Source organism: Mixia osmundae (genome assembly GCF_000708205.1).
Source record: "Mixia osmundae IAM 14324 unplaced genomic scaffold scaffold_1, whole genome shotgun sequence".
Lineage (NCBI taxonomy): Eukaryota > Fungi > Basidiomycota > Mixiomycetes > Mixiales > Mixiaceae > Mixia > Mixia osmundae.
Genome location: NW_014575563.1, coordinates 1,001,310 through 1,025,208, shown reverse-complemented (window position 1 = coordinate 1,025,208; position 23,899 = coordinate 1,001,310). Strand labels below are relative to the sequence as shown.

General features: G+C 54.7%; 13 protein-coding genes across 13 annotated transcripts; 5 read left to right on the top strand and 8 right to left on the bottom strand.

The window, feature by feature from the left end:
- Positions 1-26: 26 nt before the first annotated feature.
- Positions 27-5,288, bottom strand: L969DRAFT_91755 (uncharacterized protein; the record flags this gene model as incomplete). The annotated part of the gene is made up of 9 exons (XM_014715439.1): positions 27-1,619; positions 1,670-2,339; positions 2,392-3,550; positions 3,596-3,600; positions 3,700-3,798; positions 3,899-3,980; positions 4,054-4,397; positions 4,922-5,098; positions 5,203-5,288. 9 exons carry the CDS (start codon positions 5,286-5,288, stop codon positions 27-29), a joined length of 4,215 nt encoding a protein of 1,404 aa, XP_014570925.1.
- Positions 5,289-5,483: 195 nt separating this feature from the next.
- L969DRAFT_141549 (uncharacterized protein) lies at positions 5,484-6,823 on the bottom strand. The gene is made up of 2 exons (XM_014715438.1): positions 6,763-6,823; positions 5,484-6,711 (listed from the first exon to the last, which is right to left on the bottom strand). The coding sequence occupies exon 2, from the start codon at positions 6,566-6,568 to the stop codon at positions 5,606-5,608; it is 963 nt and encodes a 320-aa protein (XP_014570924.1). The 5' UTR covers positions 6,569-6,711; positions 6,763-6,823; the 3' UTR covers positions 5,484-5,605.
- A 205-nt stretch (positions 6,824-7,028) lies between these two features.
- On the top strand, positions 7,029-8,515 carry L969DRAFT_21194 (uncharacterized protein; the record flags this gene model as incomplete). The annotated part of the gene is made up of 2 exons (XM_014714953.1): positions 7,029-8,107; positions 8,155-8,515. 2 exons carry the CDS (start codon positions 7,029-7,031, stop codon positions 8,513-8,515), a joined length of 1,440 nt encoding a protein of 479 aa, XP_014570439.1.
- L969DRAFT_140553 (uncharacterized protein) lies at positions 8,368-9,371 on the bottom strand. Its single transcript, XM_014715437.1, has 5 exons — positions 9,276-9,371; positions 9,203-9,221; positions 8,999-9,151; positions 8,749-8,953; positions 8,368-8,696 (listed from the first exon to the last, which is right to left on the bottom strand). Exons 1-5 carry the CDS (start codon positions 9,285-9,287, stop codon positions 8,624-8,626), a joined length of 462 nt encoding a protein of 153 aa, XP_014570923.1. The 5' UTR covers positions 9,288-9,371; the 3' UTR covers positions 8,368-8,623.
- A 133-nt stretch (positions 9,372-9,504) lies between these two features.
- Positions 9,505-11,266, bottom strand: L969DRAFT_42343 (uncharacterized protein; the record flags this gene model as incomplete). Its single annotated transcript, XM_014715436.1, has 4 exons — positions 9,505-9,737; positions 9,776-10,148; positions 10,202-10,344; positions 10,402-11,266. 4 exons carry the CDS (start codon positions 11,264-11,266, stop codon positions 9,505-9,507), a joined length of 1,614 nt encoding a protein of 537 aa, XP_014570922.1.
- Positions 11,267-11,445: 179 nt separating this feature from the next.
- On the top strand, positions 11,446-12,352 carry L969DRAFT_91750 (uncharacterized protein; the record flags this gene model as incomplete). Its single annotated transcript, XM_014715435.1, has 2 exons — positions 11,446-11,491; positions 11,541-12,352. 2 exons carry the CDS (start codon positions 11,446-11,448, stop codon positions 12,350-12,352), a joined length of 858 nt encoding a protein of 285 aa, XP_014570921.1.
- An 18-nt stretch (positions 12,353-12,370) lies between these two features.
- On the bottom strand, positions 12,371-14,524 carry L969DRAFT_91749 (uncharacterized protein; the record flags this gene model as incomplete). The annotated part of the gene is made up of 8 exons (XM_014715434.1): positions 12,371-12,607; positions 12,657-12,775; positions 12,827-12,973; positions 13,028-13,286; positions 13,348-13,520; positions 13,575-13,975; positions 14,032-14,306; positions 14,366-14,524. The coding sequence occupies 8 exons, from the start codon at positions 14,522-14,524 to the stop codon at positions 12,371-12,373; spliced, it is 1,770 nt and encodes a 589-aa protein (XP_014570920.1).
- A 148-nt stretch (positions 14,525-14,672) lies between these two features.
- L969DRAFT_100794 (uncharacterized protein) lies at positions 14,673-16,625 on the top strand (the record flags this gene model as incomplete). Its single annotated transcript, XM_014715433.1, has 7 exons — positions 14,673-14,699; positions 14,803-14,929; positions 14,987-15,036; positions 15,086-15,151; positions 15,209-15,278; positions 15,334-16,348; positions 16,400-16,625. 7 exons carry the CDS (start codon positions 14,673-14,675, stop codon positions 16,569-16,571), a joined length of 1,527 nt encoding a protein of 508 aa, XP_014570919.1. The 3' UTR covers positions 16,572-16,625.
- Positions 16,626-16,769: 144 nt separating this feature from the next.
- Positions 16,770-18,176, bottom strand: L969DRAFT_91747 (uncharacterized protein; the record flags this gene model as incomplete). Its single annotated transcript, XM_014715432.1, has 2 exons — positions 16,770-18,073; positions 18,134-18,176. 2 exons carry the CDS (start codon positions 18,174-18,176, stop codon positions 16,770-16,772), a joined length of 1,347 nt encoding a protein of 448 aa, XP_014570918.1.
- A 98-nt stretch (positions 18,177-18,274) lies between these two features.
- L969DRAFT_84150 (uncharacterized protein) lies at positions 18,275-20,416 on the top strand. Its single transcript, XM_014715430.1, has 7 exons — positions 18,275-18,363; positions 18,499-18,880; positions 18,939-19,061; positions 19,108-19,334; positions 19,389-19,816; positions 19,873-20,293; positions 20,347-20,416. Exons 1-7 carry the CDS (start codon positions 18,323-18,325, stop codon positions 20,357-20,359), a joined length of 1,635 nt encoding a protein of 544 aa, XP_014570916.1. The 5' UTR covers positions 18,275-18,322; the 3' UTR covers positions 20,360-20,416.
- On the bottom strand, positions 20,384-20,993 carry L969DRAFT_84147 (uncharacterized protein). The gene is made up of 5 exons (XM_014715429.1): positions 20,839-20,993; positions 20,695-20,782; positions 20,583-20,638; positions 20,487-20,524; positions 20,384-20,436 (listed from the first exon to the last, which is right to left on the bottom strand). Exons 1-5 carry the CDS (start codon positions 20,947-20,949, stop codon positions 20,403-20,405), a joined length of 327 nt encoding a protein of 108 aa, XP_014570915.1. The 5' UTR covers positions 20,950-20,993; the 3' UTR covers positions 20,384-20,402.
- A 6-nt stretch (positions 20,994-20,999) lies between these two features.
- On the top strand, positions 21,000-22,433 carry L969DRAFT_69223 (uncharacterized protein; the record flags this gene model as incomplete). Its single annotated transcript, XM_014715428.1, has 9 exons — positions 21,000-21,048; positions 21,105-21,179; positions 21,231-21,319; positions 21,363-21,488; positions 21,540-21,642; positions 21,681-21,820; positions 21,871-21,998; positions 22,030-22,066; positions 22,184-22,433. Exons 1-9 carry the CDS (start codon positions 21,046-21,048, stop codon positions 22,431-22,433), a joined length of 951 nt encoding a protein of 316 aa, XP_014570914.1. The 5' UTR covers positions 21,000-21,045.
- Positions 22,434-22,929: 496 nt separating this feature from the next.
- L969DRAFT_14491 (uncharacterized protein) lies at positions 22,930-23,187 on the bottom strand (the record flags this gene model as incomplete). Its single annotated transcript, XM_014714895.1, has 3 exons — positions 22,930-22,964; positions 23,014-23,066; positions 23,117-23,187. The coding sequence occupies 3 exons, from the start codon at positions 23,185-23,187 to the stop codon at positions 22,930-22,932; spliced, it is 159 nt and encodes a 52-aa protein (XP_014570381.1).
- Positions 23,188-23,899: the final 712 nt, after the last annotated feature.

Here is a 23,899-nt window from a genome sequence, read left to right as displayed (position 1 = left end):
TTGGGCACGTCGTCAGTCATTGCGCCTCATGAAAGATATCGTGCGTTGAGATTGGACACCTCGCGGCAGAAATATGGCCATGAAAGCGGACCCGATCGTCGCGCCTCGACAAAAGAGCGCATTTCTTCTGCTTCTGCGCTTGCCTGTCGAGGCGAGAGCTGCAACGCAAGCCCTGGGCTTGTCGTAGCTTGCTCTTGACGTCGGCGCTCAAGGTCGGCTTCGAAGCGCTGTAAGGACCACATAAAGAGTAGCGTTGGCTGAATGAGAATATTGAGACGTCGAGATCGTACGAGCAAATAAGCTGATGCGAGATCGAGCTCGAGGTGCTCCATAATGTGTGCGATGACCAGCGTAGCGGAACGTGAGACACCAACACGGCAGTGCACAAGCACCTTGCCGCCTTCGCGACGCGCCTTGTCGATAAAGTCAATGGCAGTGGCAAAATGGGCGCCGATGTCATCGATACCGTCGTCCGAACATCCCTTGATATCCAATACGGCAATATTGCCTTGGCGCTGTTCGTGCCAAAGCGAATTAATAGGCGTACGACCATCTGTGCGGACCTTTGGCTGTCCGAAGCTGAAAGGCATCATGGAATGATGCTGGGGCGGCACGAGGGCAGACTCGCCGATCGAGACGACATGATTGATGCCAAGCTCTTTGAGCATGAGCGCATTGGAGGCATGGTTGAGATTGCCAAGGTACAGGTATGGCAGGATCCGAGATGGGAAATGGCCGTCAAAGCGTTCGTCAAAGAACCAAGGAGCAGCTGCCTGAGGCGTACTGAAAAGCGACGAGGAGCTCGCTTTGGGCGAGAGGGCAGGCGGCGACGTCGTCGTCGGAGTTGCCTGTCTATGCGAATGCACGCTGAAGAAGGAACGCTTGGGCACAGGCTCAATCTTAGGCTGGGCTTCGAGCATCTTCTGGTGAGCTGCTTGCGCAGATCGAGCTTGCTCGTCGCGCTGTCTCGCTCTATATAGTGGCTCGAGCTGCTCGTGTACCTTGAGCAGGTGCTGAACATCCTTGCCGGACACATAAAACGAGCGATCACGTTCATTCTGCAGATGCAGGTATGCCTCGGGCAGCGTGCAGCCTTGCGCGTACATGATGTAAGCCAGAGCGAGGATCGACGAATCGACGTAGCCATCCGAGCAGTGTATAAGCACGCGCTTGGCGAGACGCTCTGAGCCAGTCATTGGATTGGCTTGCTGATAGAGCCAGAGCACGAGATCGATGAGACCGCTTGGTCTGCCCCAGATCCAGGCGCCAGACTGGCATTCGAGATGCACAATGTTGGCAGCGTTGGTCTTGAGAACGTTGGTGTCGCAATCGACCGAGGTAGTACCGGGCAAGCCACTTGGCGTAAGATGATAGCTATCTTGCAGCTCCTGCAAAGCAGCCTTCTCGAGATTGAGCAGATCGTGATCGAAGACCGCTAAATCTCGCTTATTGATAAGGCCGCACGAGTCATGAGCTTCGACGCAGATCGAGAAATGATGGGGATTGCCGTCATCAAGCATCGAGAGCGAAGATGCCGAGTCGGAACTGGAGTATTGCGCACTATTGCGATGTGCCTCTAGTACTTCTTGCGAGATGGGCACATCCTGGGTGTTACCGAGCTGTGAGAATATCATCAGTGTCTGAAGAACATCGTCGAGACAGAGCATACCCAGACATTGGTGGCAATCTCGCTGGCTTGCGTGAGAGCGCGCATTTCCTCTCGCTCACGTTCGAAAAAGTTGATGCGACGCTGCGTCGGCCAGCCGAGTGAGTCGACGGCTACAAGCTCGGCAAGTTCTGGCGTGCTTTCGAATGCCGAGAAAGGATCCGTTATGACGTAGACGCGATATTCGAGCACATCACTCTCGCCCATCCAATGACGTTCGTGTGCCATTGCCAGCTGAGCATCTGCAAATCGGCGAGCAACATTGAGCGCTTCGCCGCCGTCGTTCAGAGCACCACGCTCGGAATAGACGACTATGTCTGAGACGGTCGCATATTTGATCGCTTGGATCTTGAAATTGCGCAGATTGACTGTGGGCGGCAGTTGAGGTTTTGCAAAGACTGACGTCTGCCAGTCAGACTCGTTGATGAGCAGCTCCTCTGGGAAGAGACTCGAAACGAGCAATGCTGGGCGAGGCTCGGGACCATAATTCGGCATTTCTGCGTCATTGATCGAGCGGCCTGTGTCTGACTCCGAGAGCGAAAGGCTGTACGAAGACGAAGAAGCTGATGAAGACGCAAAAGACGATGCGATCGAGTTGTAAGACACGCTTGTGTTCGCTCTCGGTCGTCTGACGACATCAGAACCGGCACAAATCGTGGTGAGACCGCGAAATCTGAACGGAGGTCGCGGCTTAGCTCAGAAGGATTCAGGCGCATGGAACTCACCTCGGCACTGGCGCGCGCTTGTTGCCTGTATAGCCGAAATAAGCAGCCTGCTGTGTGCCTGCCTGGTCGGCGCCATGTAGCCAGTCAAAGACGACATGCTCTGGGGTTTCCAGACAAGGTGCCTGACTGGCCAAGTAAGCATATTGCTTCGCAGTGAGCGTATAGATCGGCGCAAAGCAGTTCGGGATCGCAGGAGGGGCGGATGTAGGCGCGCTTGAATGAGACGAGAGCGAGGCTGAGAACGACGAGGAAGCAGAGGTCGAACGAGATTCGCGAGTACGGCCGGAATAACCGGAATCAAGTGTAGCAGTCGAAGCGCTGGAGATGATAGAGTCGTTCGACAGCGTCGACACATGACGCGGATTCCAGAGCGTTGCGTGCGCGCCTGTCGGCGGCGAAGTAGGCGCCGACGAGAAAGTTTCGGCATCTTCGTCGTCTTGCGTTTCAAATCTCTCGGTAGCATCATTTGCGTCCTGCGGCGCACGACGCATCGTTGGTGTAGTCGAAATCGAGGCTCGGCTCTGATTGAACTTGGCCTCCGGCGCCAGCTCCCGGACCGAGCGAGGTGCGCAGGCCGGATGCAGCGGTGTCTCCGAGAGCGGTAGTGGATTGAGACCATACCATGCGGGCTCTATATCCATAGAGACATCGCGAATCGGTTGGCCGGTGGCGGTCGACGGACGGACATCAGCTGCGTCGTTAGCCTCGTCTACATCTGAAGAATTGCCATGCGAGATGCTTTGATGAGCTCGCTTCTTGCCCTCTTGAGACGAGGTAGGCGAAACCAACCGAGGTGGAGAGGCAGACGCGCGATCCTTGCTGCCAGACAGATGCAGTCTGCTCCTGAAGAACGACTTTGACGACGATGACGACTGAGGCGGCGAGGAGGGCCGCGAATGCTCGTCGTCGGGGCTCATACGGCCGCATACCGACGCATCTTGTGCGCCGGGTTGCTGCGCAAGTGCATCTCTGCCCGCATCTGAATCGACAGGGACAGACGTGCGCAGATGGTTGTTATCATATTGCGCTTTGGCGACTGCAGTAGGGGAGCTTGAGGCGCCAGATCTTAATGCAACGGGGTGCAGATAGGGCGCAGGCACAGCAGAAGCCGATGTCATGCTCGTCGTTTGACTGATATCACTTGGTTCTGCCAAATATGCTCGATGAGCGTCTGAAGTGCTCACGTCAGACGACGAAAACTAACCTTGGCTGCAAGGAGAGCAGGGTCAGACAGACGCTCGAGGATAGCCAAGCGAGCAGGTCAGTTCGTGCTTGTCGTGCGTCGTATATCTGCGCTGTGTCTTTGACAGGACAAGGCAGGGATCGTGACGAATGATGCTTGCGATGATGCTGGCTTGCACAGCAGACCAGATCAATGCAAATGCGAGCAGGCGAGACTGATGACTGCTATCAGGCAAGGTCGAAGCGACGAAAGGCTTGTTGCGTTGGTGAAGCTCGACAGGAGATCCTTGTGGCGTTTGAGCCTAGAGTTGCGCTTGACACGAACGGCCGTCGTCGGCGAGGCCCCTGCAAACTCAGCCTCGAGGGTGAACGCGTCTTCGGACTGATGAACGAGTGAAGTCCTGCTTCTGTCGACGCGCAAACAGTTGGCTGTGTCAGCTATGATGCATCAGATGTGCACGATCCCCTCTGCGCACTGACCTCGTTCTGCGACTTTACGACACGCGCGTTGCGATGTGACTATGAGCCGCAGCAGCCTTATCTTTACGACTGCCCTCGACTGTCGCTGGCTGATGCTCGAGCTACGTATGCTGACAGCTGCACTGCGCGATGCTCGGCAGGCCGAAGGAAGGGTGCAGACGATGCAGCGCCGCCACTTCTCAGCAACGAGACCGGGATGCTGTCCGTGGCGATAAAGGGCAGCTGCCTCGTTCAAAGCTTCTCGGGAGCTCGTTGTATGCCAGATGAGCCCCGCTCGATAGGTATGAGGTCTCAGCACTGGCTCGAGTGTGACTGCTGCAGCATGATGTGCTATCTCGCTAAGCCTAGCTCAGCTAGCAAAGGCTCAGCTCAAATCCCGCACCAAAGTTGCAATGCGCATATACTCGATCGAAGTCGAGGCACATTGTCGACTGTTCCCGTGGCAAATCGCGTGTCACGCTTTCCTCGAAGGCTAATCACAAGCTACGCGACAGCCAAGTTCAAGCGCTAAACGAGTTTTCCGACTACCTTGTCGGCGTCTCGGACATGGCTGATAGCTGCGATGTCACTTCCCACACGGGACTGCTCAGCGTACCTTGGTCTTCAATTCATCGTGAAGATGCGCATTCCTGCAGATATGGTCTACAGGAATTCCGAGTCCGCAAACGGGCGCAGAGCCCTGCTACGGCTAGCTAGAGGTCACGATCTCCGGATGGGCCGCTGCAAGATCTCCCATTCTAAACTGAGAACGCCGCTCAGACTGCAAGCCGCGATACGCGAACGCTAAAAGTATGTTCAGATCGCAGGCAACATCCTCAAATATGATGCAAGGCTTGCAATGCAGTGCGGTCTAGTCACGGAGGATCACTTCGCCTCTGGATGCTCCTTCTGGGCCTTGGCTTGACCCTGTTTCGCTAGATCCTGCGGTGACTGGTCATGCTGATGACTTTTGATGGCGGCCTCGCTATGTGTGTGCTGGCTCGAGTGATCCTTGCCCTCCTTCGAGGTGTCTTTGGCTTGCTGCTGCTCCTCCGGGTCCTTGTGACTATCATGCGGATGAGGAGCGAAGCGTCGACGGCGGCAAAGAAGCAGTGAGAAATGAGATCGATGGTCAGATCGTTCGTCAACAATGAACGAAATCGTACTCACGCTTGAGACCTTGCGGAGACGCTGAATGCGCGAGCTGGCGCGACAGTGCGCAGATTCTGCAGTGCTCTTGTGCTTGTGAGGCGCATTGTCATTAGTATACGACTATTCCGAGGCTGCTGTCGCCTACGTCACTTCTATTTGAAACCGTTCTTGAAAACATGTGGTGTGGTCTTTTGCTCGTTTGCGTCGGCCAGACTGTTGGCCGAGATTGACCCAGGGTAAGTCGCTTGCTTGCCTTTTATCTGCGCTGCTATGATTTCATAACATTATCCCTGTCTGACGAGATCCACGAGGTCCTCTGCGAGCTGACAAAACAAGTGTAACAACTCATTTATGAGCAGTTCTCTTTGCGAAATCCAGACCACTTTACTGACACAGACATGCTTTGCAGTATACAACAACATCATGACTGGTACTGCGGCATCCCATAAAATGCAAGCATAGGATTGAACGGCATGGGAATGAAGGCTTGCGCTTGTGCATTCATCTGCATCTGCTGAGCAGGCACAGGAGGTGGTGCTGGAGATTCTCGACGACCGCGTCCCCTGCCTATGCCGCCCGTCGGGTTACCGCCGCGAGCAGTTCTGGGCGGTGGTGACTTCGGCCGCAAGTCGTCGATCTCTTGCGTCGTGGTGAAGAGTGCGCCATTCTGAGCGAACCACTCCGCGTACTTTGCCTGCTCAAACTGCTCTGCGCTGTCTATGTCGGCAGGACCGAGCGTGAGCCAACCTCGTCGTGCACGAGAACCGAAGAGTTCGAGCCGCCTTGAGCCCAAGCAAAAGTTTTCGATCAGCGCGTGGAGTTCCGGCGGTTTGGCGAGTGGATTGTCTGGGTCGCCTTCCCACACGATGACATCTGTATCTATATTGCATCTCGCAAATGCGCCATCTGTGCTTCGCCTGACAGTCCCTTTGATTCCCATGAGGCAGTGCTCCTTTGTATGCGTCAGCAGTGTATCTGTCACCGGCTCATCCTCGATTGCAGGCGCGCGAGTATTGCTCTTGAGCCAGACGATGTCTTCACAGCGTCTATAACCCCATCGAGCAAGGAGATCTCTACCTCTTTCGAGACCTTGACTCGGTCCTGAACCTGAGCCTACCCAGATCCAAATAAATGAAGGCTGAGCAGCCAGTCGTGGGATCGGTAATGCGGCTAGCTCGTCCCATGACCAATTGTCCGCTTGCCCGTACTCTGCCAGAGGAGCATCGATGAGGATGGTGTCAAATCTGAAGGGGACCAGGGTGTCAAAGTCGAAGGAGCGCAGGTCAGCCCGGAGATGCATCGCGGGATGAGATTCGCGCTCGAGGACGGCATGGTGCATCTCGAGCAGGCGCTGTAGTTTCGGATGCCTGCCGATACGTTGCATAAGCTCGCGCAAGATCGATCGTCATGGACTGACTCTTGGAAGCGTTCGCCAAGCTCAGCATTGCGGATGAAGTTCTGCGGTCGTCGCGCGGTATTGACGTATTGCTGAGCATAAGAGCTGCGTATCGATTCCTCCTCGGGTGACTGATCTACTGCGCTCAGCCGAGCCGCATCTGCAGTCTGAAATTGACGTACATAATTTGGGCCATAGGCAATGCATTTGGCTCGCTTGACGGCATCTTTGGGCAAGTCATCTCTGCGCGAACGCTCGACTGTTTTCGACTTGGGCTCTGTCGGAGGCTCGAGCTGCGTCCGTCGTCGAGCATTTCGCCGCTTGTGGATGCGTTGGATGAGTGCGGCATGTTCATCCATGGGGGCCTGGCAGATGACGCAATGATGGACGACGTGACCGCAACGCGCTCTCGAGAGTTGGGAGAGTTCGTTCAAAGCCACAGGGCAGCATGACTGATAAGCCAGACGACGGAGCCATCCTAGACGCATTGGAGCATGCGCGCTCGCTCTCTGCACCCGGCACTGGCGTCACAAAGCTCTACGAGCGAGTCAAGGCCAATCACCCTCAATGGCAACTCAGCGACAAACGATTTCGAAAGCTAGCTGCAAAGTCAAACAGGGAAGCCGAGGAGAGTCCGGCGAATGGTCATGCGAGCTCGAGCAAGCGAACTATCGATACCAGTGCTGTGCCTGTCTCCAAAATTGACCCCAAAGTCGTTGCGTCGAGCAGTGTGTTTGATGCCATCAAGATCCGTCAGATCGATCCCATCAAGGGCAAGGGCATCGTCGCTGCAAGGGACTTACCCGACGAGACACAGCTTCTTCACGATACGGCTTATGTCTTTGCAGCCGGTGCAGCCATTGCACAGAAAGTCCAACGCGGTCAAGCTTGCGCTTTCTGTGGCAAGCTCGTCGATGCTCTCGCTCGTCTGGCCGTAAGCTGTCAAGAGCATCCAACGTACGGTAAGTCCTCCAAGGCCGTCACCTTTGAAGCTTGCAAGTTGCGCTACTGTGATCGAGTCTGCTCTTCGAAAAGCCGACATGAGTTTGGCCAGCTCATCTGTCCTGCGTTGAACGACAACTACCGCACCTTGCTGGCATACAGCGACAGTCGACAGACATCCGTTCCGTTGGCCGTCTTCAAGCTGCTTGCAAAGACATTCGTGGCCTACCAACGCTCCGAGCAAGAGGGCAGAGACGAGGCCAAGCGCGTCGAAGCGTTTGCAGGCATCTCTCAGCGAGTCCTTTGCGAGCGTCAATCGGGCCGGAAGGCAACGGAAGACCATCTCATACCCATGTTGAAAGAAAGCCACGTCCTCACCGTTCGAGCTCTGCACTTTTCGGTGGAAAGTCAGGCATCCGAGGCAGAGATCAAGCCGGACGAGATTCACTGGAAGACAAAGTTTCCCGCCAGTGTGCTCCAGCTGCTGTCATTCGACTCTTTCCTGCTATACACGGGCAAGGTCAACCTCAACCGCGAAGACGACGGCGGTGTCTACGCGCTCCATTCAAGTCTCAACCATTCCTGGTGAGTCAATCAGCGAGACGTTCGCGTTGCGACTGATGTGTGAGCAGCCATCCGAACGCATCAGTCAGAAGAGTAGCGCTCCGAGGCAGCACGAACGACGCCAAGCCTTCCAAAGTCTACATCATCACGCGCAGACCCATCAAAGCAGGCGAAGAGATCACGCTGACATACTGCTCTCCCCACCTATCGCTCGAACAACGACGGGAGTACCTGTACAACCACTACCTGTTCGAATGCTGGTGCGAGCGCTGTGTTGCCGAGATGGAAGATCGCCGTGAGAATGGCATCAAGGTTGCCCAGCCGACAGGCTTTGAGCCGCCCATCAATGGCGAGACACATCAAGCCAGTGGGGATCATGCCGACGGAGATTTGGCCGATGAGATCAAGGCGGCTTTGCAAATCGCTTGATCAGTGTGCGGGCAGCAGATTCGCATTGCAGGATACCCAACGCAAAGGACAAAAAGCGCGAGAGGCGCACGCATCTGACAACAAGTTGTTGTACAACCCAAATGAGCATCATTGATTCATCGCTTTGACCCATGCTGTGTAGTTGACACCTCGTGAATCTGGCGGCAGAACAGCTAGCATCCTGCCGACGCGTGTCAGCTTTCGCCAGAGAACACGAGTCCCACCAAGCTCACTCGTCGACATCCCGTTGGCTTAGTCTATCGCCAAAGTTGCACATGGCAATCGTGAACTCCTGCCGAGTGAGATAGCCATCGCCGTCCTTGTCAAACGTCTGGAATGCTTCTATTATCTCTGCTTCACCGCCTTCTTCGACGACCACATCGGCCATGAGCTCCATGAACTGCCGCTGTCCTATCGATCCTGCACCAGATGGATCATCTACTCCTGTTCAGCCTTCGCCGTCTGCGAGGGCGCATGGCCTACATCGCTGCAACAGTCGAGAGAACTCGGTGTCGGGTCGCGATTGACCAAGCGAGAGCATGACGGTCCGCAAATCGTTTGCTGATATGCTTCCTTGCGATGCATCTTGTACGCCTTCTGGTGTTTTCGCAAAGGTCTCAAAAGCGATTCGAAGCTCTACAGCGCTGATATTTAGCCTCGTGAATGAGCGGAGAGTGAGAGGCGTACCGTCTATCTGCTCGGGATGCTGCCAATCAACATGTCAGCCAGAGTCATGCGCGGAGAGTCTTTGGACACAGACTAATCGATCCATCTTAGCCTGTGGGAGCTCCTGAGAAGCCGCTATCGTCGGTCACTGTGACGACATTCTGTCGACGCGACGTGTCTTCGAGCAAGACCGTGAACGCATTCGCACCGCGAAAAATCCAGTATGCGGAGAGAGGCATGAAGCACGCCCAAGGCTCGGCCTATCTATGCTCTGGTGTTTGTGGAGGAATCAGACCTGCGGAGCAGCGCACACAACCTGATCATTATGTTCCGTCTACAACGTCATTGTCCAACCCTATCAACATGCATGATCTCTGCCTGAGTGGCGAGCTACTCTTCTTCTCTCTAAGAGTTCTTCGTACGCCCGTATCTCCTTGTCCAGCTCTTTCATAGTTTCGCGCTGCTCTCCTATGGTTTCGCGCTGCACTTTTGTGGTTTCGCACTGCTCTTCCGCGATTTCCTCGAGACGCGCTACCTCCTGTGTCTATGCTGGCACCTGCCGAGACGATGCAGTCTAATCATCAACGGGCGCACTGCTAGCACCTGTACGGCTGCTTTCCGCCAGCTGGTGCTGAAGTTCCCGAAGTCGTTGCTCGGATTCCTGATATCGTTGCTCTAGTTCGTGCATCTTCCGCTTGTGTTCAAGAACGGAGATGGTGCCGCCTGGTGTGGTAGTGTCGCGAGTGTAAGACGCTCGTAGTTGCTTGCCTTTTGTGAAGTATGCTTCCAGGAAGTCAAGGGCAGGCTGAAGAAGCTCTTCATTATCCACCAGGCCGGCAGAGGCTTCCACCCAAGCTACTCTCGGGTCAGCGATGCTGTCTCCGTCGCCAGAGGCTATGCTTGTGTCCGTGCGGAGGCCAACAGTAAGATATACTTGCTCTGGACAGTCGGCAAAATCACGGATTGTCTGAACAGTAACCGTCAGCGAATTGCAACGCCAATGGCAGGAAAGCCAAGCACCTTTCGCATGGCATTGTGTCTGAAGTCATTAAAGACCTTTGCATACTCGGACGCAGGCTTGCGCAACTGGTCATACGTCTGGTGAGGAATCGAGCTGCCCAGCTTTGGCTCGGTATGTTTGACGAGCGTGTCCTCCCAAGATGCTGTTCAGAGATGAAGACGGGTCAGTACAGTGAAAACGCGCTCTGTGTCATACTGACCTGTGTGAAGAGGCATCGCATGCTTTCGCCCTTCATTATCGGTATACTCGAGAGTGCTGGCTCTTTTGCAGTTGGCGCTGATCTTCCCTGGGTGGGAGGACTCGTAAGTATCTATAAGGATCTGCTTCTGCTGTCGGTGGCCCTCGACGCTGGACAGCACTTTGTCGCACACCTGTTTGCGACTTTGCAGATCCGCAACTATCGAGTCTCGCCAACTCGTCGTGGCTGAGGCAGATCTATCGTCTGCAGGTTGAGATGAAGCATCTTGCGTGACGGCAGGATACTGTTGCGTTTCGACTTCGCCAGGACTAATCCGACGGGATGCGCCATCGAGACCGGCATGTCGTACGTCAGCCGACCGAGCGTCGGCGCGTGGAGCGACAGCGGGTTGCTGCCCGTGTCCGATCGAGCTGTCAACCGGATGGAGCGGATCCTGGCCCGGCCTCTCGGCTGGCTCACTGCTCCTTGCTGCCAGATCGCTGATGGTAGTCGGAGTGCAAGATGCAGCAAGGTCGCTTGCTCTAGGTATTGGACCCATCATGGAACGGCGCAGGCGGCATAGCTCCATGAACGATTCGTCTTCTCCAACAGAGCGGTAACGATGACGCCTCGGTCGATCTTCCATCCACCGTGGCTGAACGTTCTCTTGCCATGGTGGGATATCTGTTGCTGGATTCCGTGGGCCAAATTTTGCGGCGAGCTCCTCCCTTATGCTGGAATAGTCTGGAGGAGGCGATATGGATGGGTAGCGGCGCCGGCGAGTGTAGCCAGTGCGGCGCTTCTTGCGCGGCGCGATAGAGCTAACAGATACTTCTTCAGATGCTGCAGGCTTACTGCACGAGCTTTTTGGGGCCCTAGGAGCCATAGCCTGGGCAAGACAAGCGGCACTAGATCCGAGCACAGTCACCGACGTAGAAAGTGTCGCGACGCGTCAACGCGTTAGCGCGTCAGCTACGTGTCAGATGCAGGGTGCGTGGCGGTGACTGACGTGCTGACGTGCTATTTCCTTGACCGGTCGATCGTCTACTCTTCGTCCGGTCGATCATGACAGCTCTGATAGCAGCAGAAGATGTCCAGCTGATCATCTCTGGCAAGCAAGATCGCCACGCCGAGCTGCATCCGCTAATGCGCCCACGCAGATGTCGACGGTACACTTCTCACAAGCCAGCACACCGTACACCCCAGAACGGTCGACGCTATCCATCGCATACGGCGTATGAGGCCCGACATCCCCGTTGTGCTTGCGAGCGGCAAGCAATTCGTCAGCTGTGAGAGCATACGAAAGCAACTCCACCTGGACGGATGTCCTGCCATCCATTGCCATGGCTCGTTGATCTACGACGACACGGGCAAATTACTGAATACGTTCGCACTTGCGCCTGAGCTTGCACTCGGTCTCATAGCCAAGCTACAAGAACTCAATCTGACCGCCTTTGCTTTCACGCACGATGAAGTGGCCGTTGTCAATCGAGAGCAAGGCGGCAAGACGGATTGGGTAGAGATAGGGCGTAAATATGACAAGAATATCGTCGAGGTGGACGTGTCGGCCTATCTAGCGTCTATCGAGTCGGGAAAGATACAAGTCGTCAAAGTGACGGGATGCTGCAGCGACGAGCAGCACCTCATCCAGAAAGCAATCGACGCGATACAGTCTCGCTTCCCGCAAGAGCAAGTGACCGTCACTCGAGCTATTTCCTTCATACTCGAATGTGTGCCCGCCAAAATCAACAAAGCTAGAGCACTTCAGACGCTTTGTGATGAATTAGGCATCTCGCCAGCGCAGGTGATTGCGTTTGGTGATGGTGAGAACGACGAGGGTATGCTTAGGTTAGCTGGCTGCGGAGTAGCAATGGCAAATTCGATGCCGACAGTGCAGCAGTATTCCGATCATGTGACCACGTCTAACGATGCCGGCGGCGTAGGCGAATTTCTAGATCGTATCTTTGCATAGTGTTGTACAACGACATTATTACGACCAGGTCTCCTCTTGCAATCTACCATCTGCTTCCATCGTGTCCAGATACGCTTGCGCTTCCATCCTGCTAACGTGACTTTGCGTCTCGATGATCTCGATGAGCGCTTTGCGAACTGATTTGGGCATCTGACCCGCAGAACCCGATATATATACATGTGCCCCTTGCCGAAGAAGTTGCCACAGCCAGACTGCTTCCTCTCGAAGCTTGTGCTGGACATATACTTTGTCCGGCTGTCGGTATCATCAGCATGCCCCAGCTGGAGTTAGCGAACGAGCGTACCGTGTCGCGGGAAGCTGCTACGATAAACTTCAGGCGGCCAGCATCGTGCGCCTTTTGCCATTCTTGAGCATGGTAGAAGTCCTTCTCGAGCGATCGACAGCCAAAGAAGATCGTCAGATCTGCGGTAGATTCAATGAGCGCTGTGAGCGAGATGCGCTGAGTCACCCTACCTGTTTGCTCGGTCTGAGCTGCTCGCTCTTGTGCTAATGCACGAAAGGGTGCGATGCCGGTACCGGGACCGACGCAGATGATAGGCGTGTTGATCTCTTTTGGCGTCTCGAGCGAGCCAGGCATGATCTTGACTTGCAGCCTCGTGCCTGTTTGCGCACCACGTCAGAACCAATGGCTGTACCAAAAGAGACAGGGCCGACCTGGCTGTAGGGTCTTGAGCCAGTGTGTGCACACGCCTCGCCTTGGCAGATGTAAGATCGTCTTGTAGTCCACAATTGCAACGAGTAATTGCACGCGCTTTGGATCGACGAGCGATGACGAAGCGATGGAGAACTGCCGAGGCTTGATCTCGGGAAAGACATCAAAGATGTACGCCAGTGGTATCTCGACAGATTTGAACTCGGACAGCACCTCTGTGATCGTCCGCCTTGGTCGGGTGGAGTAATCCCACAGCTCGTCCTGTCATCGCAGGTAGAGGTCAGCCTACCTTGGCTGCGTTTGGCCATCTGCTAGCACCGACCTGATTGGCGGGCATGCAAAACTCGCGCAGGCGCTCGGCTTCGAGGTCGCTCTTTGCAAAGTAGGCGAGCATCTCGAAGAAACTCCTTCGAGGAACGGCAAAGATGTCCAATAGCTCCCTGCAAATCTGCCGCACGGTCGCGATCGCAGGCCAATAGGGCGGTAAAGGTTGATCTGCTAGTTCTCGAGCATTCAGAAGTGTACTCCTGTTAGAGCAGAGAAGCTAGCCTTGCGATGCAGATTCTATTCTGAGCGGTTGATCCGCTTGGTCTGCCCATCTGACATGCTTGAGGAACATGTCTACATCCTTCTGGATGTTCTTGGGCTTCAACTCGAGCACATCACCCGCTCTCCATTGCGTAGCATCGTCCAGCGTGAGATCAAAATAACGCGTGTCTTGGAAATGGTCTGGCGCAGTTGCTCGTTCGTTGCGAGAGACAGTCGCCCAGACGAGGTCTTGAGACGAGCTGACAACATCGGAAAGGGTGCTCTGTTTGGCTGACGAGAGTGACACTCGCGCGGAAGGCATGGCTGTCGATGGGATGAGATTGAGATGAGCCGGCATAGGCATGAGCGCGTCCAATGTTCGCCACAAATCCTCAAGCCAAGGATCGAGCGTGCCTTCTATCCTGTCGACGCAACAAGCTGAGTTTCTGAAAAGCGTGTTCACAATCGCTCTGCTGACCCTGCATAGTGCTGATCGTCCGCTTCGCCCTTCTCGTGAAAAGGGACAGCGCCGAGCATGAGCAACCTGTTCCAGAGCTTTCTGGCAGGCCAATTGTACTTGGAATAGCTGCTATCTCCCAAGCCAAACACTGTGAACCGAAGCTGGTCGAGTAGCTGAGCGGGCAGATCGGATCGCAAGAGGAATTGCCAGAATGATCTCATATTGCTTGGCTCTTGCCCTTGCCCGCTCGTTGCTGCTACGAAGATGATCCACTGCTCCTCGAGCACTTCGCTCTGCCGAGGACGGCAAGCCACCCGTCAGACGCTTCAGATCTGAGAGCTCGGCAGCGGACCTTGTCATAGTCGTCCATCGCGAGAGAGCGTGCGATCCAGTGTCGCCGTCTTGCTTCTCTTGCGATCCTGTTGGCCACATCCTCTGCGTTTCCCGTCTGGCTGCCGTACAGCACGGTCAACCTCCTGCTCAAACCATCGTCATCGTCAGGAGAGATCATCGTACGAGCCGAGCGCTGAGTCAACGCTGGAGCCTGCCAGAAGGCGCGATGCTTCGGGGCAGTTGCTGAATATCGATAATTCAGCTGATTCATCCATTCGAACTTGTTGGGCCTTGGACGTTGCGACAGAACCTTCGTCCATCTCGCAATGGCAGCTCGTCTGAGTCTGCGGCAGGTTAGCGCTGATCATCGAGAATCGTTGGCCTGTTCACTGACCCTTGGGCTTCTCTCTGCTTCTTTCTGTACGGTCTTTCGCTCGCCACCTACGATCGTTACAGTCACAGCGATGGGGACGGTCCACCCGGCCCTCGATCACCCTCACAGTAGCGGGTCGCTATGCGCTCATCCAGTCTAGGGGATTCGCGACACAGCAAGATCCCTATGATGTCGTCGTCATTGGGGGCGGTACGTCCATCGATCTCGTCCCTCTCGACGCTCTTGCTCATTCTCGACGCTTTGCAGGTCCTGGTGGCTACGTCGCCGCGATCAAGGCAGGCCAACTAGGTCTCAAGGTACGCCTTGCACGTAGTCGCATGCTACCGCGCTGACGAGTCATCGCAGACCGCTTGCATAGAAAAGCGAGGCGCGTTAGGCGGAACCTGCCTCAACGTAGGCTGCATCCCATCGGTACGTCTCAGGTGTTGGTATACATGATGTATGCTGACCCTATATGGCGCGCTGCAGAAATCGATGTTGAATAACTCGCATATCTACCATCAGACGATGCACGATCTCAAAAAGCGCGGCATTGATGGCAAGTCATTCCCCACTCGCTTTATCCCGGCAAGCTTATACAGGCAACTCTGCAGTCGGCGACGTTAAGCTCAATCTGGGGCAGATGCTCAAGGCAAAGGATGGATCCGTCAAAGCGTTGACAGGCGGTGTAGAGGGCTTGTTCAAGAAGAACAAGGTAGACTACATCAAAGGCACTGCCTCTTTCCATTCGCCCACAGAGCTCGATGTCAGTCTCAACGATGGAGGCGAGACGCGCATCTCTGCAAAGAACGTCATCATCGCCACCGGATCAGAAGTCACACCCTTTCCGGGTATCGAGGTCGACGAGAAGCGCGTCGTCTCGTCTACCGGTGCACTCGATCTGCAAGAAGTACCAAAGAAGATGCTCGTCATCGGCGGCGGTATCATCGGACTCGAGCTAGGCAGTGTTTGGAATCGACTGGGCTCCGAAGTGACCGTCGTCGAATTTCAAGGCAACATTGGCGGACAGGGTCTCGACGGTGCTACTGCAAAGGCGTTCCAGAAGATCCTCGGCAAGCAGGGTTTGAAGTACAAGCTCAATACCAAAGTGCTTGGGATAGAGAAGACAGACGACAAGCTCACGCTCAATGTCGAAGCTGCAAAGGGTGGCAAGAAGGAGCAACTCGACGCTGATGTCGTCCTCGTAGCAATCGGCAGACGGCCATATACCACTGGACTCAACCTAGACAAGATCGGTGTCGAGCTCGATGACAAGGGCAGAATTGTCGTCAACAACAAGTACGACACGAGTGTAACGAACATCAAGTGCATCGGCGATTGCACTTTCGGTCCTATGCTCGCCCACAAGGCAGAAGAAGAAGGCATTGCCTGTGTCGAGTATATCCACTCTGGTCATGGTCATGTCAACTATGGTGCCATTCCTTCAGTCGTCTACACTCATCCCGAAGTTGCATGGGTGGGCAAGAACGAAGAGGAGCTCAAAGCAGAGGGCATCGACTACAAGACCGGCTCGTATCCTTTCCTGGCCAACTCGCGAGCAAAAACAGCAGACGACACTGACGGCTTTGTCAAGTTCCTTGTCGAGAAGGAGACTGACAAGATTCTCGGGTGAGCCACATCACTCTTGAAAATTCTGCGCATAACTAAGCAAACGAGCAGAGTGCACATCATCGGACCCAATGCGGGCGAGATGATCGCTTCAGCCGTGCTTGCTCTCGAGTACAGCGCCAGTGCAGAAGATATCGCACGGACAAGTCACGCTCACCCGACGCTCAGCGAGGCTTTCAAGGAAGCCGCAATGGCAAGCTATGGCAAAGCGATCAACTTTTGAGTGGTCTGCAAGTCCTCCAGCTTGTACCATCAATGTAGTCCATCCTTGTGATCTAGCTTGCGTACTGCGTGCGTTCTGACGAGGCCAGCATCCTGCGATCTGCTTCACAATCTCAGGAATGAGCGAGGAAAATGATCGGACAGGGGCCTCTTGTATGCTTGATCGTACAACAACATAGCGTGACAGATACTGCGGTGATCACTGGAGTTGCTGCGGCCAGTCTGCACGGCGTTGCCATCGCCCATCGGGCGTGAAGCGAGGATTGACAGGGTAAGAGAGGCCATCTGGGCGGTTTGTCGGCTTGATCGGCAAAAACCATCCGAGCTTGCTGGTACCCATGATAGCTTCCCAATTCGCTCTTGCCGAGCCCATCCACCATATGTTACCTTCTTTGTCTAATCGACCCCACTCGTGATCCCATTCGTCGACAAGCTTTGCCTTTTTGCCGAAAGAGCAGAGACCATACTCGAGCGTTGTAGCTGCCCTCTCTCTTCTGCGCATGCGAGTGATGCCTATCTCTTCGATAGTAGTGATATTGAAAAGTTGTAAGCGAGTGTGTGCGCCGGCCATACCGACGGTAAAGATCATAAAGAATCCTGCTATCCCGATGAGCACGAATTGCTGCGGGTCGGCAGTATGAGAGGCGCCTGCTGGTCTATGCGGCGGGACTGCAGCCAAGAGACTGGCCAGAAAAGTATAGGTTGTGAAGATAGCAGCCCACTGGAGAAAGTTCATAAAGTATTTCTTGTTCCTTGCGCCTGCACATTGGCCTATCCAAGGACAGTGGTGATCCATGCCGAGCACGCATTGACCACAGTGACGGCAATGATGAGCTCTGTACGGTTTGATGCGTTGACATTTGTAGCAATAGCGTGCTGGTGGACTCAAAACAGCATGCTCGGGTATCTTTCGCTGTGGTCCGGTACGAGCGGGTTTCTCTTCAGGTGTAGCAGCCGAAGACGGAGGAGCGATGCTGCCTAGAGCTCCCTCAAGTGTAGCTGGCAGTCCGGCAGCAAAACTCTGTGGGCCCGCTTGGAGATCGGGCGCATGGGTGTTTTGTAAATGAGCGTGTTCTGGTCTTGCAGGCGTAGGATAAGCAGGACCTGCGATCAGTGATGATTGTGACGTCCCCGGATTGTCATCGAAGCGGCCCTCCTGCGCATTCCAACGCGGCTCGGCAGAGACTTGGACGTGATCTTTGACATAGCCCGGCGGCGTAGTGATGATGACGAGATAAGACCAGCAGAACATGAGCCAGAGTATGACGAAGAAGACCAGCAGGACGATGCCTTGCGTTCTTGACCCTCTTCGCTTGGCGTTCTGGTGGATCATGGGCACGCAGACACGCCAGATGAAGGCGTAGCCGACATAGGTGATCAAGCCGATGACGATCAAGACGGCCATCTTGCGCGCGACGATTGAATCTGGTCGTTGAGCATCTTGGCGTGCTTCGAGCTGCTTTGTGAACCCGATGAGCTTCGGCTGAGCCTTTGCGGGCTTCTCTGATCATGTCAACACCGCATTAGTGCTGTGTACCGTGCGCCGAAAATGCCAGGACTGACCCGACTTGGCCGGATCGTCCAGCTTCTCCTGACAGTCCAACATTGTATCACGAGTACATGCAGCCAGCTAGAGGAGAAGACGCCGTCATCTTTGTCCGGCTTGTTGCCAGTTTGTACGTTTGTGACGACGACCGCGTCGCGACTGCTCAAGCTCGAGCGCTTGCTCTCTGCCGCCGAGTCACCCGCAAGATGGCGACGACGGGCCATATCGCAGATGCGTATGACACGATGTGAGCCTATACTGGCACCAGACTAGATCTTGGCTGGCGCTGACCTTGGCTCGTTCTCTCTGCTCTTTTTCGCGCTACTCCTGTCTACTGGCCATATTCTCTTGCTCCTCGTGCTATACGATGACGCACATACAGCCTGGTGCTCGATTTTGGATCACAGTACTCGCATCTCATCGTCCGGCGCCTTCGCGAGCTCGGCATCTACGGCGAGATGCTGCCATGCACACAAAAACTATCAGAGCTCCCCTGGAAACCCAAAGGCATCATCCTATCTGGTTCGCCCTACTCGGTCTACGACCACGACGCGCCACGTGTCGACCCAGAAGTCTACACGTGTGGTCTGCCCGTACTGGGCGTTTGCTACGGCTTGCAAGAGACGGCGCATCATTTTGGAGCGAGGGTGGAGTCGTGTGAACACCGCGAATACGGCGAAGCGATTATTAGCATCATCAAGCACGGCAACGATGGAATCTCTCATGTCGATAAGCTCTTCGAGGGGATCAGTGGCGAGATGCCCGTGCGTGGCTGTCCTCGGAGAAGCGGGTACAGATTTGTCCAGCTGACAGCTTTTGCAGGTCTGGATGTCACATTCTGATAGACTGCAGAACAAGCCAGATGATTTCGTTGTGGTCGCCACAACGCCAAATGCTCCCTTTGCTGCGCTCGTGCACGAGACCAAACCCATCTATGGCATACAAGCAAGCTCATCAGTCCTACACATATCACAAGCTTATGCAAGAGCAGTTTCATCCGGAAGTGACTCATTCGCCTCGAGGCAAAGAAGTCATCGCCAGGTTTGCCGAGCTCATCTGCGGCTGTGAGGCTTCGTGGAAGATGGAGACTTTCATCGACAAGGAGATTGCAAGGATACGAGAGCTCGTGGGTCCCAAAGGCCAAGTGATCGGTGCAGTCTCTGGTGGCGTCGATTCTTCTGTTGCTGCAAAGCTGATGCACGAAGCCATTGGCGATCGGTGCGTCCTGTTCTTTCGCTTGCGCATGACAAGCTACTGAGCGATGAGATTCAGGTTTCATGCAATCATGGTGGACAATGGCGTACTACGAATGAACGAAGCCGCACAAGTCCACAAGATGCTCAACGAAGATCTTGGCGTCAACTTGACGGTAGTAGATGCGAGCGATCTCTTCCTCACCAAGCTCAAAGGCGTCACCGACCCTGAGAAGAAACGCAAAGTCATCGGCAATACGTTCATCGAGGTCTTTGAAGCGAAAGCAGCAGAGATTGAAGCGGAAGCGGAGAAGGAGCTAGCGGTGCAAGGAGGCGAGGCGAAGGGCAAGATAGAATGGTTGCTGCAAGGGACATTATACCCCGATGTGATTGAATCGATCAGTTTCAAGGGTCCCAGTGCAACGATCAAGACGCATCACAACGTTGGCGGCTTACTGGCGAACATGAAGTTGAAGTTGATCGAGCCCCTCCGCGAGCTCTTCAAAGGTGCATTACCGTGCTTTGAGTCAGATGCTCTGACTGAGATTCACTGGTCAACACAGACGAGGTGCGATCGCTTGGCAGACTGCTTGATATCCCTGCCCATCTCGTCGGGCGACATCCCTTTCCAGGCCCCGGTCTAGCTATCCGCATCCTTGGCGAAGTGACGAGAGAACAAGTCAAGATTGCTCAGCACGCCGATTCGATCTACATTGAAGAGATCCGCAGAGCAGGACTCTACGACAAGATCTCTCAGGCATTCGCTGCACTGTTGCCTGTCCAAGCTGTAGGAGTCCAGGGCGATAGGCGTACATACGATCAGGTCATCGTGCTCAGAGCGGTAGAGTCGCAAGATTTCATGACGGCAGATTGGTTCCCTTTTCCTGCAGACGTCTTGCGGAAGATCTCATCCAGAATCACCAACGAGGTCGCCGGCGTCAACAGGGTGACGTACGATATCACTTCCAAGCCTCCTGGAACAATGTCAGTCTTTCGTGCTTGGCTCAGATCACTGGCTCATGGGCGAGCGATGACAGAGAATGGCTTTAGAATCGCAACAACAGCGTGTACAAATAGGCGGGCATGCAAGCAGTCATTCTTTCCAATTGTGCGCGCAGAGTGTACACCTGCGAGTCTATGCTCAGCATGCACATGTCATATCAGGGAAGGTGCGTACCTGTAGAAAGTCGTCATTGGCTCGTCTGCACTACGCGTCTGTGCACGTATTTCGCCTCTAAGCCTCAAGTAAGCGCATTGGACGAGAAGACCGCACCTGGATCTGCATATAATATGCTCGTGTCCCATTGCAGTCTTTCTTCGTGCAAGGTACTGTCCATCACAAGCCCCTTGAGCTCCGATAGACGGCACAGTCTAGTCTGACGAACCTGCCATGGAGTCCACATTCTTCCAAGCATCTTCTCCACCGAGCACATCATCGACTTGCTTCCTCTTTTGCGGTTTCGGGTCGTAGTACTGTCGTAGGGAGCCCCATTGAGTGCCAGTAGGACCTGCAAGAGGTTGAAAGTGACCTTGCGCTTAATCGGGTAGAGATAGGGACATGTTGGGCAGCCGAAGCAGTTGGTCGATTGCTCGGAGGTCTGCACGATGAGCAAGTTTGCGCAGGTCGGGCAGAAGATCATCGCCGGTCAGCCGTGACAGCACGACGAGACCACGTCGAGCCGCCGAGTCGCGAATTTTGTACGTCCAAAGGGAGTGCAGCACGCCGGCGAAGAACGATGGTCAGTCGGGCCACCCTGGCACGCTTGGATCGTGCTCAACGGGTACTGATTGGCAGGATGATGACACGGAGCGAGATATCGCTCGAGTATGGCGAGTCAACAGGACCGTCCGCGAGCTCTGCAGAGATAGGGTCAGCACCGACGCCTGTTCGAGCTGCCCAGAGCTCAGACGAGCTTTGCAGGGCTACACCATGTCCGAGCAGGAGATCAACATGTCCTTGCAAAAGTTCACAGAGTCATACACCATGAACGGACACCTCGAGCAAGTCTCGTAGCGTCAAGCAATGCTAATGGTCTGACCGTCGGATCGACAGCCGCACAGCGCTCAACTTTCATGCGTCGAGACATGTTCCGGTAGCTGGCAGGGAAGAGACAGAAGTGCAACAGATCTACGTCTTTTTCGCCGAAGAGAGATCGCTCGGCATCAAACCCGTCAGGGAGTCAGTCTTGCCTGCTCTGTCTTGACCATGCCAGAGCTGACAACGTGACAGATTCCTGACGGTCTTGCTCGATCGCAACCTACATAGCGGCATCTTGATCTACAAACAGAGCATCACGCCGCCTGCGCTGAGGGCAAGCCGAGCCCTGTCTTCAGTCTATGCGGGCAAGACTGAGCCTGGCGCTTTCTGCAGGCATTGGCGCAAGCAGGTCAGCATACGACAGCAGAGGCCCTCTCTGAGAGCGAACTGCTCGTCAACATCACACAGCACACGCTCGTGCCCAAGCATGAAGTCCTTTCGCCAATGGACAAAGCAGAGCTACTCAAGAAATAGTCAGACTTGTCATTTTCTGTGCCAAACAGGAACTGATGCACGTCTATAGTCGCTTGAAAGATACGCAGCTGCCGCGTATACTGCTCAGCGACCCTGTTGCGCGGTACTACGGCCTCAAGAGAGGCCAGGTTGTCAAGATTACTCGTCCTTCAGGCAAGGAATTGCATCTTCATGTCCGTTTCATGCTCACGGGTGCAAAGTCTCGCAGAAACGGCAGGGCGGTACGCTTCATATCGACTGGCAGTGTAAGACTTCTGTACATGTATTAATGCAGATCTTTCTCTTTCAACCTGCTGCGTGTTTCGTTGGCCTGACTGATGCGGTCTTGCCACCTTGCGACTGGTACATCATCGCTTCGATAGAGCTCACGACCGAGTCATCGGCACATCTCAACGAGGAAAGAGTCTCATGCAGGACTCTTCAGCCACAAGTGCACTCGCCATGGGTGCAAAAGTCTACATTAGGGTCTCCCGACAGGCTATGAAGCTGCGAAGTACCACTACCGCTGATCGACCTCTCTTCGCATCGCATTACAGAGGACGGGCTGTCAGCGATCTCACTTGCGAGGGAGCGTGGGCACGCATTGCCAAGTCCCATCCGCTGCTCTTGTAAACGTCAGTCAGAGCACGCATTCAGCACGAACTACTTGCGCATCTTTCTACAGCCGGCCTCGGCATCGCTCAGCTTAGCTTCGGCTGCTCTGCTGGGGATCCGACCGTGCGTCAGCTTTGGTTCGATCAGAACAAGCAAAGGCGAGCTCTTACGGCACATTGACGGGCGAAGCCATTGCCAAGCAGGCGAAAGCAAGACAGATGACAATGGTGATTTTCGACATTGTTTGCTCGTCTCTACTTTACAATTCTGTGCACGGCGAGAGAGACAGAGTGCTCAACGTGATCAGCGTCGAACGTGCATTAAGACACTTTGCTCCAAACTCTGACTCTTCACAGCCTCAGTCGTGCTTCATTCAGAGTTGAAACACGCACATGACCTCACACGAGCCAACCAACGGCAAGACTCGTCCATCATCAACACGGACTTGCAACTACGCCTGTCGTTTCATTCTCCGATCGATTGGCACTGCCGCGGACCTTGATGCGCGCAATGCCTATTTGGACGGCACGCATCGCCAGCCGCCATTCGCTGCATTACTCGTCAGTAGGAGACTGGAAAGCACACATTGGAGACTTACACATGCGTGTACAGCCTCCCTCGCCACTGCTGTTATCTGCGCCAATGGCTTGCCTGGCAGAGACTAGTGTTAGCTTTCGCTGATCTTCGTACAGTAGGCTGACGATTGTGCTGTCGGCGAAGCCATGGCAAGGCAGGCGAAAGCAATGCAGATGGCAGTAGCGATCTTAGACATTGCTTGGTCTGGTGGTCAGTCTGACTGAGATGCGCTTAGAGCCGGGATCATGGTTGCCAGAGTCAGAGGCAAACGCGCGACAGAGCGTCGTGCGGGCGATGACACGGGGCAGCAGTCTATCGCATCAGATGAAATATCTTCCAGTATTTTTGCACTTGCTCCGATTCCCGACTTCGCGTTCGCGCAACTCGACTCGACTCGACTCGACTGAACTCGATTCGACTCGACGCTGCCGATACAGCCACTTCATACTCATGCAAGGATCCTATGGCAGAGCCTTGAGACTAGCTCTGTACGAGTAGTCGAAGATGGGAGTCACTTTGTCGATCGGTGACGCAAGAAACGAGAGAATGTTGCCAATGATTGAAAGGAACTGCTGAAGCAGCTGACGGGTATCATCATGAGGCGCATTCACTCGTAGACAGGAGAAGCTGGCTCGACAAGAAGACNACAGCCGCGTTCGAGTCCGTTCACAAAAGCCGATGTGCACAGACCCAGACGGTAGCCTGGCTGACTATCGAATGAGGGGGACCCTCTGTGTAAAGGTGATGAAGCGAACTTGTGCTGCCCATGACGCTTGACATGCTCTACTGCATACGGGCTTGTCATGTCGGAGGCGCACTTGGTCGATAAGGATGAGAACGCGGTCGGCAAGAAGAACGACAAGTCACTCTCGAATCTTGCAAACCCGATAGGAGCCCTGAACGCAGAA

Excerpts from the sequence above, each read along its gene's own strand:
- L969DRAFT_141549 (XM_014715438.1), bottom strand. The coding sequence starts at position 6,568 with ATGCAACGTATCGGCAGGCATCCGAAACTACAGCGCCTGCTCGAGATG.
- L969DRAFT_140553 (XM_014715437.1), bottom strand. Across the intron at positions 8,954-8,998 it reads CTCTCGACTGTTGCAGCGAT|ATGATCCATCTGGTGCAGGA; the intron begins GTAGGCCATGCG and ends GAACAGGAGTAG. Across the intron at positions 8,697-8,748 it reads AGCCAACGGGATGTCGACGA|GATGCTAGCTGTTCTGCCGC; the intron begins GTGAGCTTGGTG and ends ACGCGTCGGCAG.
- L969DRAFT_84150 (XM_014715430.1), top strand. The coding sequence starts at position 18,323 with ATGGCGACGACGGGCCATATCGCAGATGCGTATGACACGAT. Across the intron at positions 18,364-18,498 it reads GCAGATGCGTATGACACGAT|CCTGGTGCTCGATTTTGGAT; the intron begins GTGAGCCTATAC and ends ACGCACATACAG. Across the intron at positions 19,062-19,107 it reads AACCCATCTATGGCATACAA|TTTCATCCGGAAGTGACTCA; the intron begins GCAAGCTCATCA and ends ATGCAAGAGCAG.
- L969DRAFT_84147 (XM_014715429.1), bottom strand. The coding sequence starts at position 20,949 with ATGATCTTCTGCCCGACCTGCGCAAACTTGCTCATCGTGCAGACCTCC. Across the intron at positions 20,525-20,582 it reads CATATTATATGCAGATCCAG|ACGCGTAGTGCAGACGAGCC; the intron begins GTGCGGTCTTCT and ends ATACGTGCACAG. Across the intron at positions 20,437-20,486 it reads CCAATGACGACTTTCTACAG|GTGTACACTCTGCGCGCACA; the intron begins GTACGCACCTTC and ends ATAGACTCGCAG.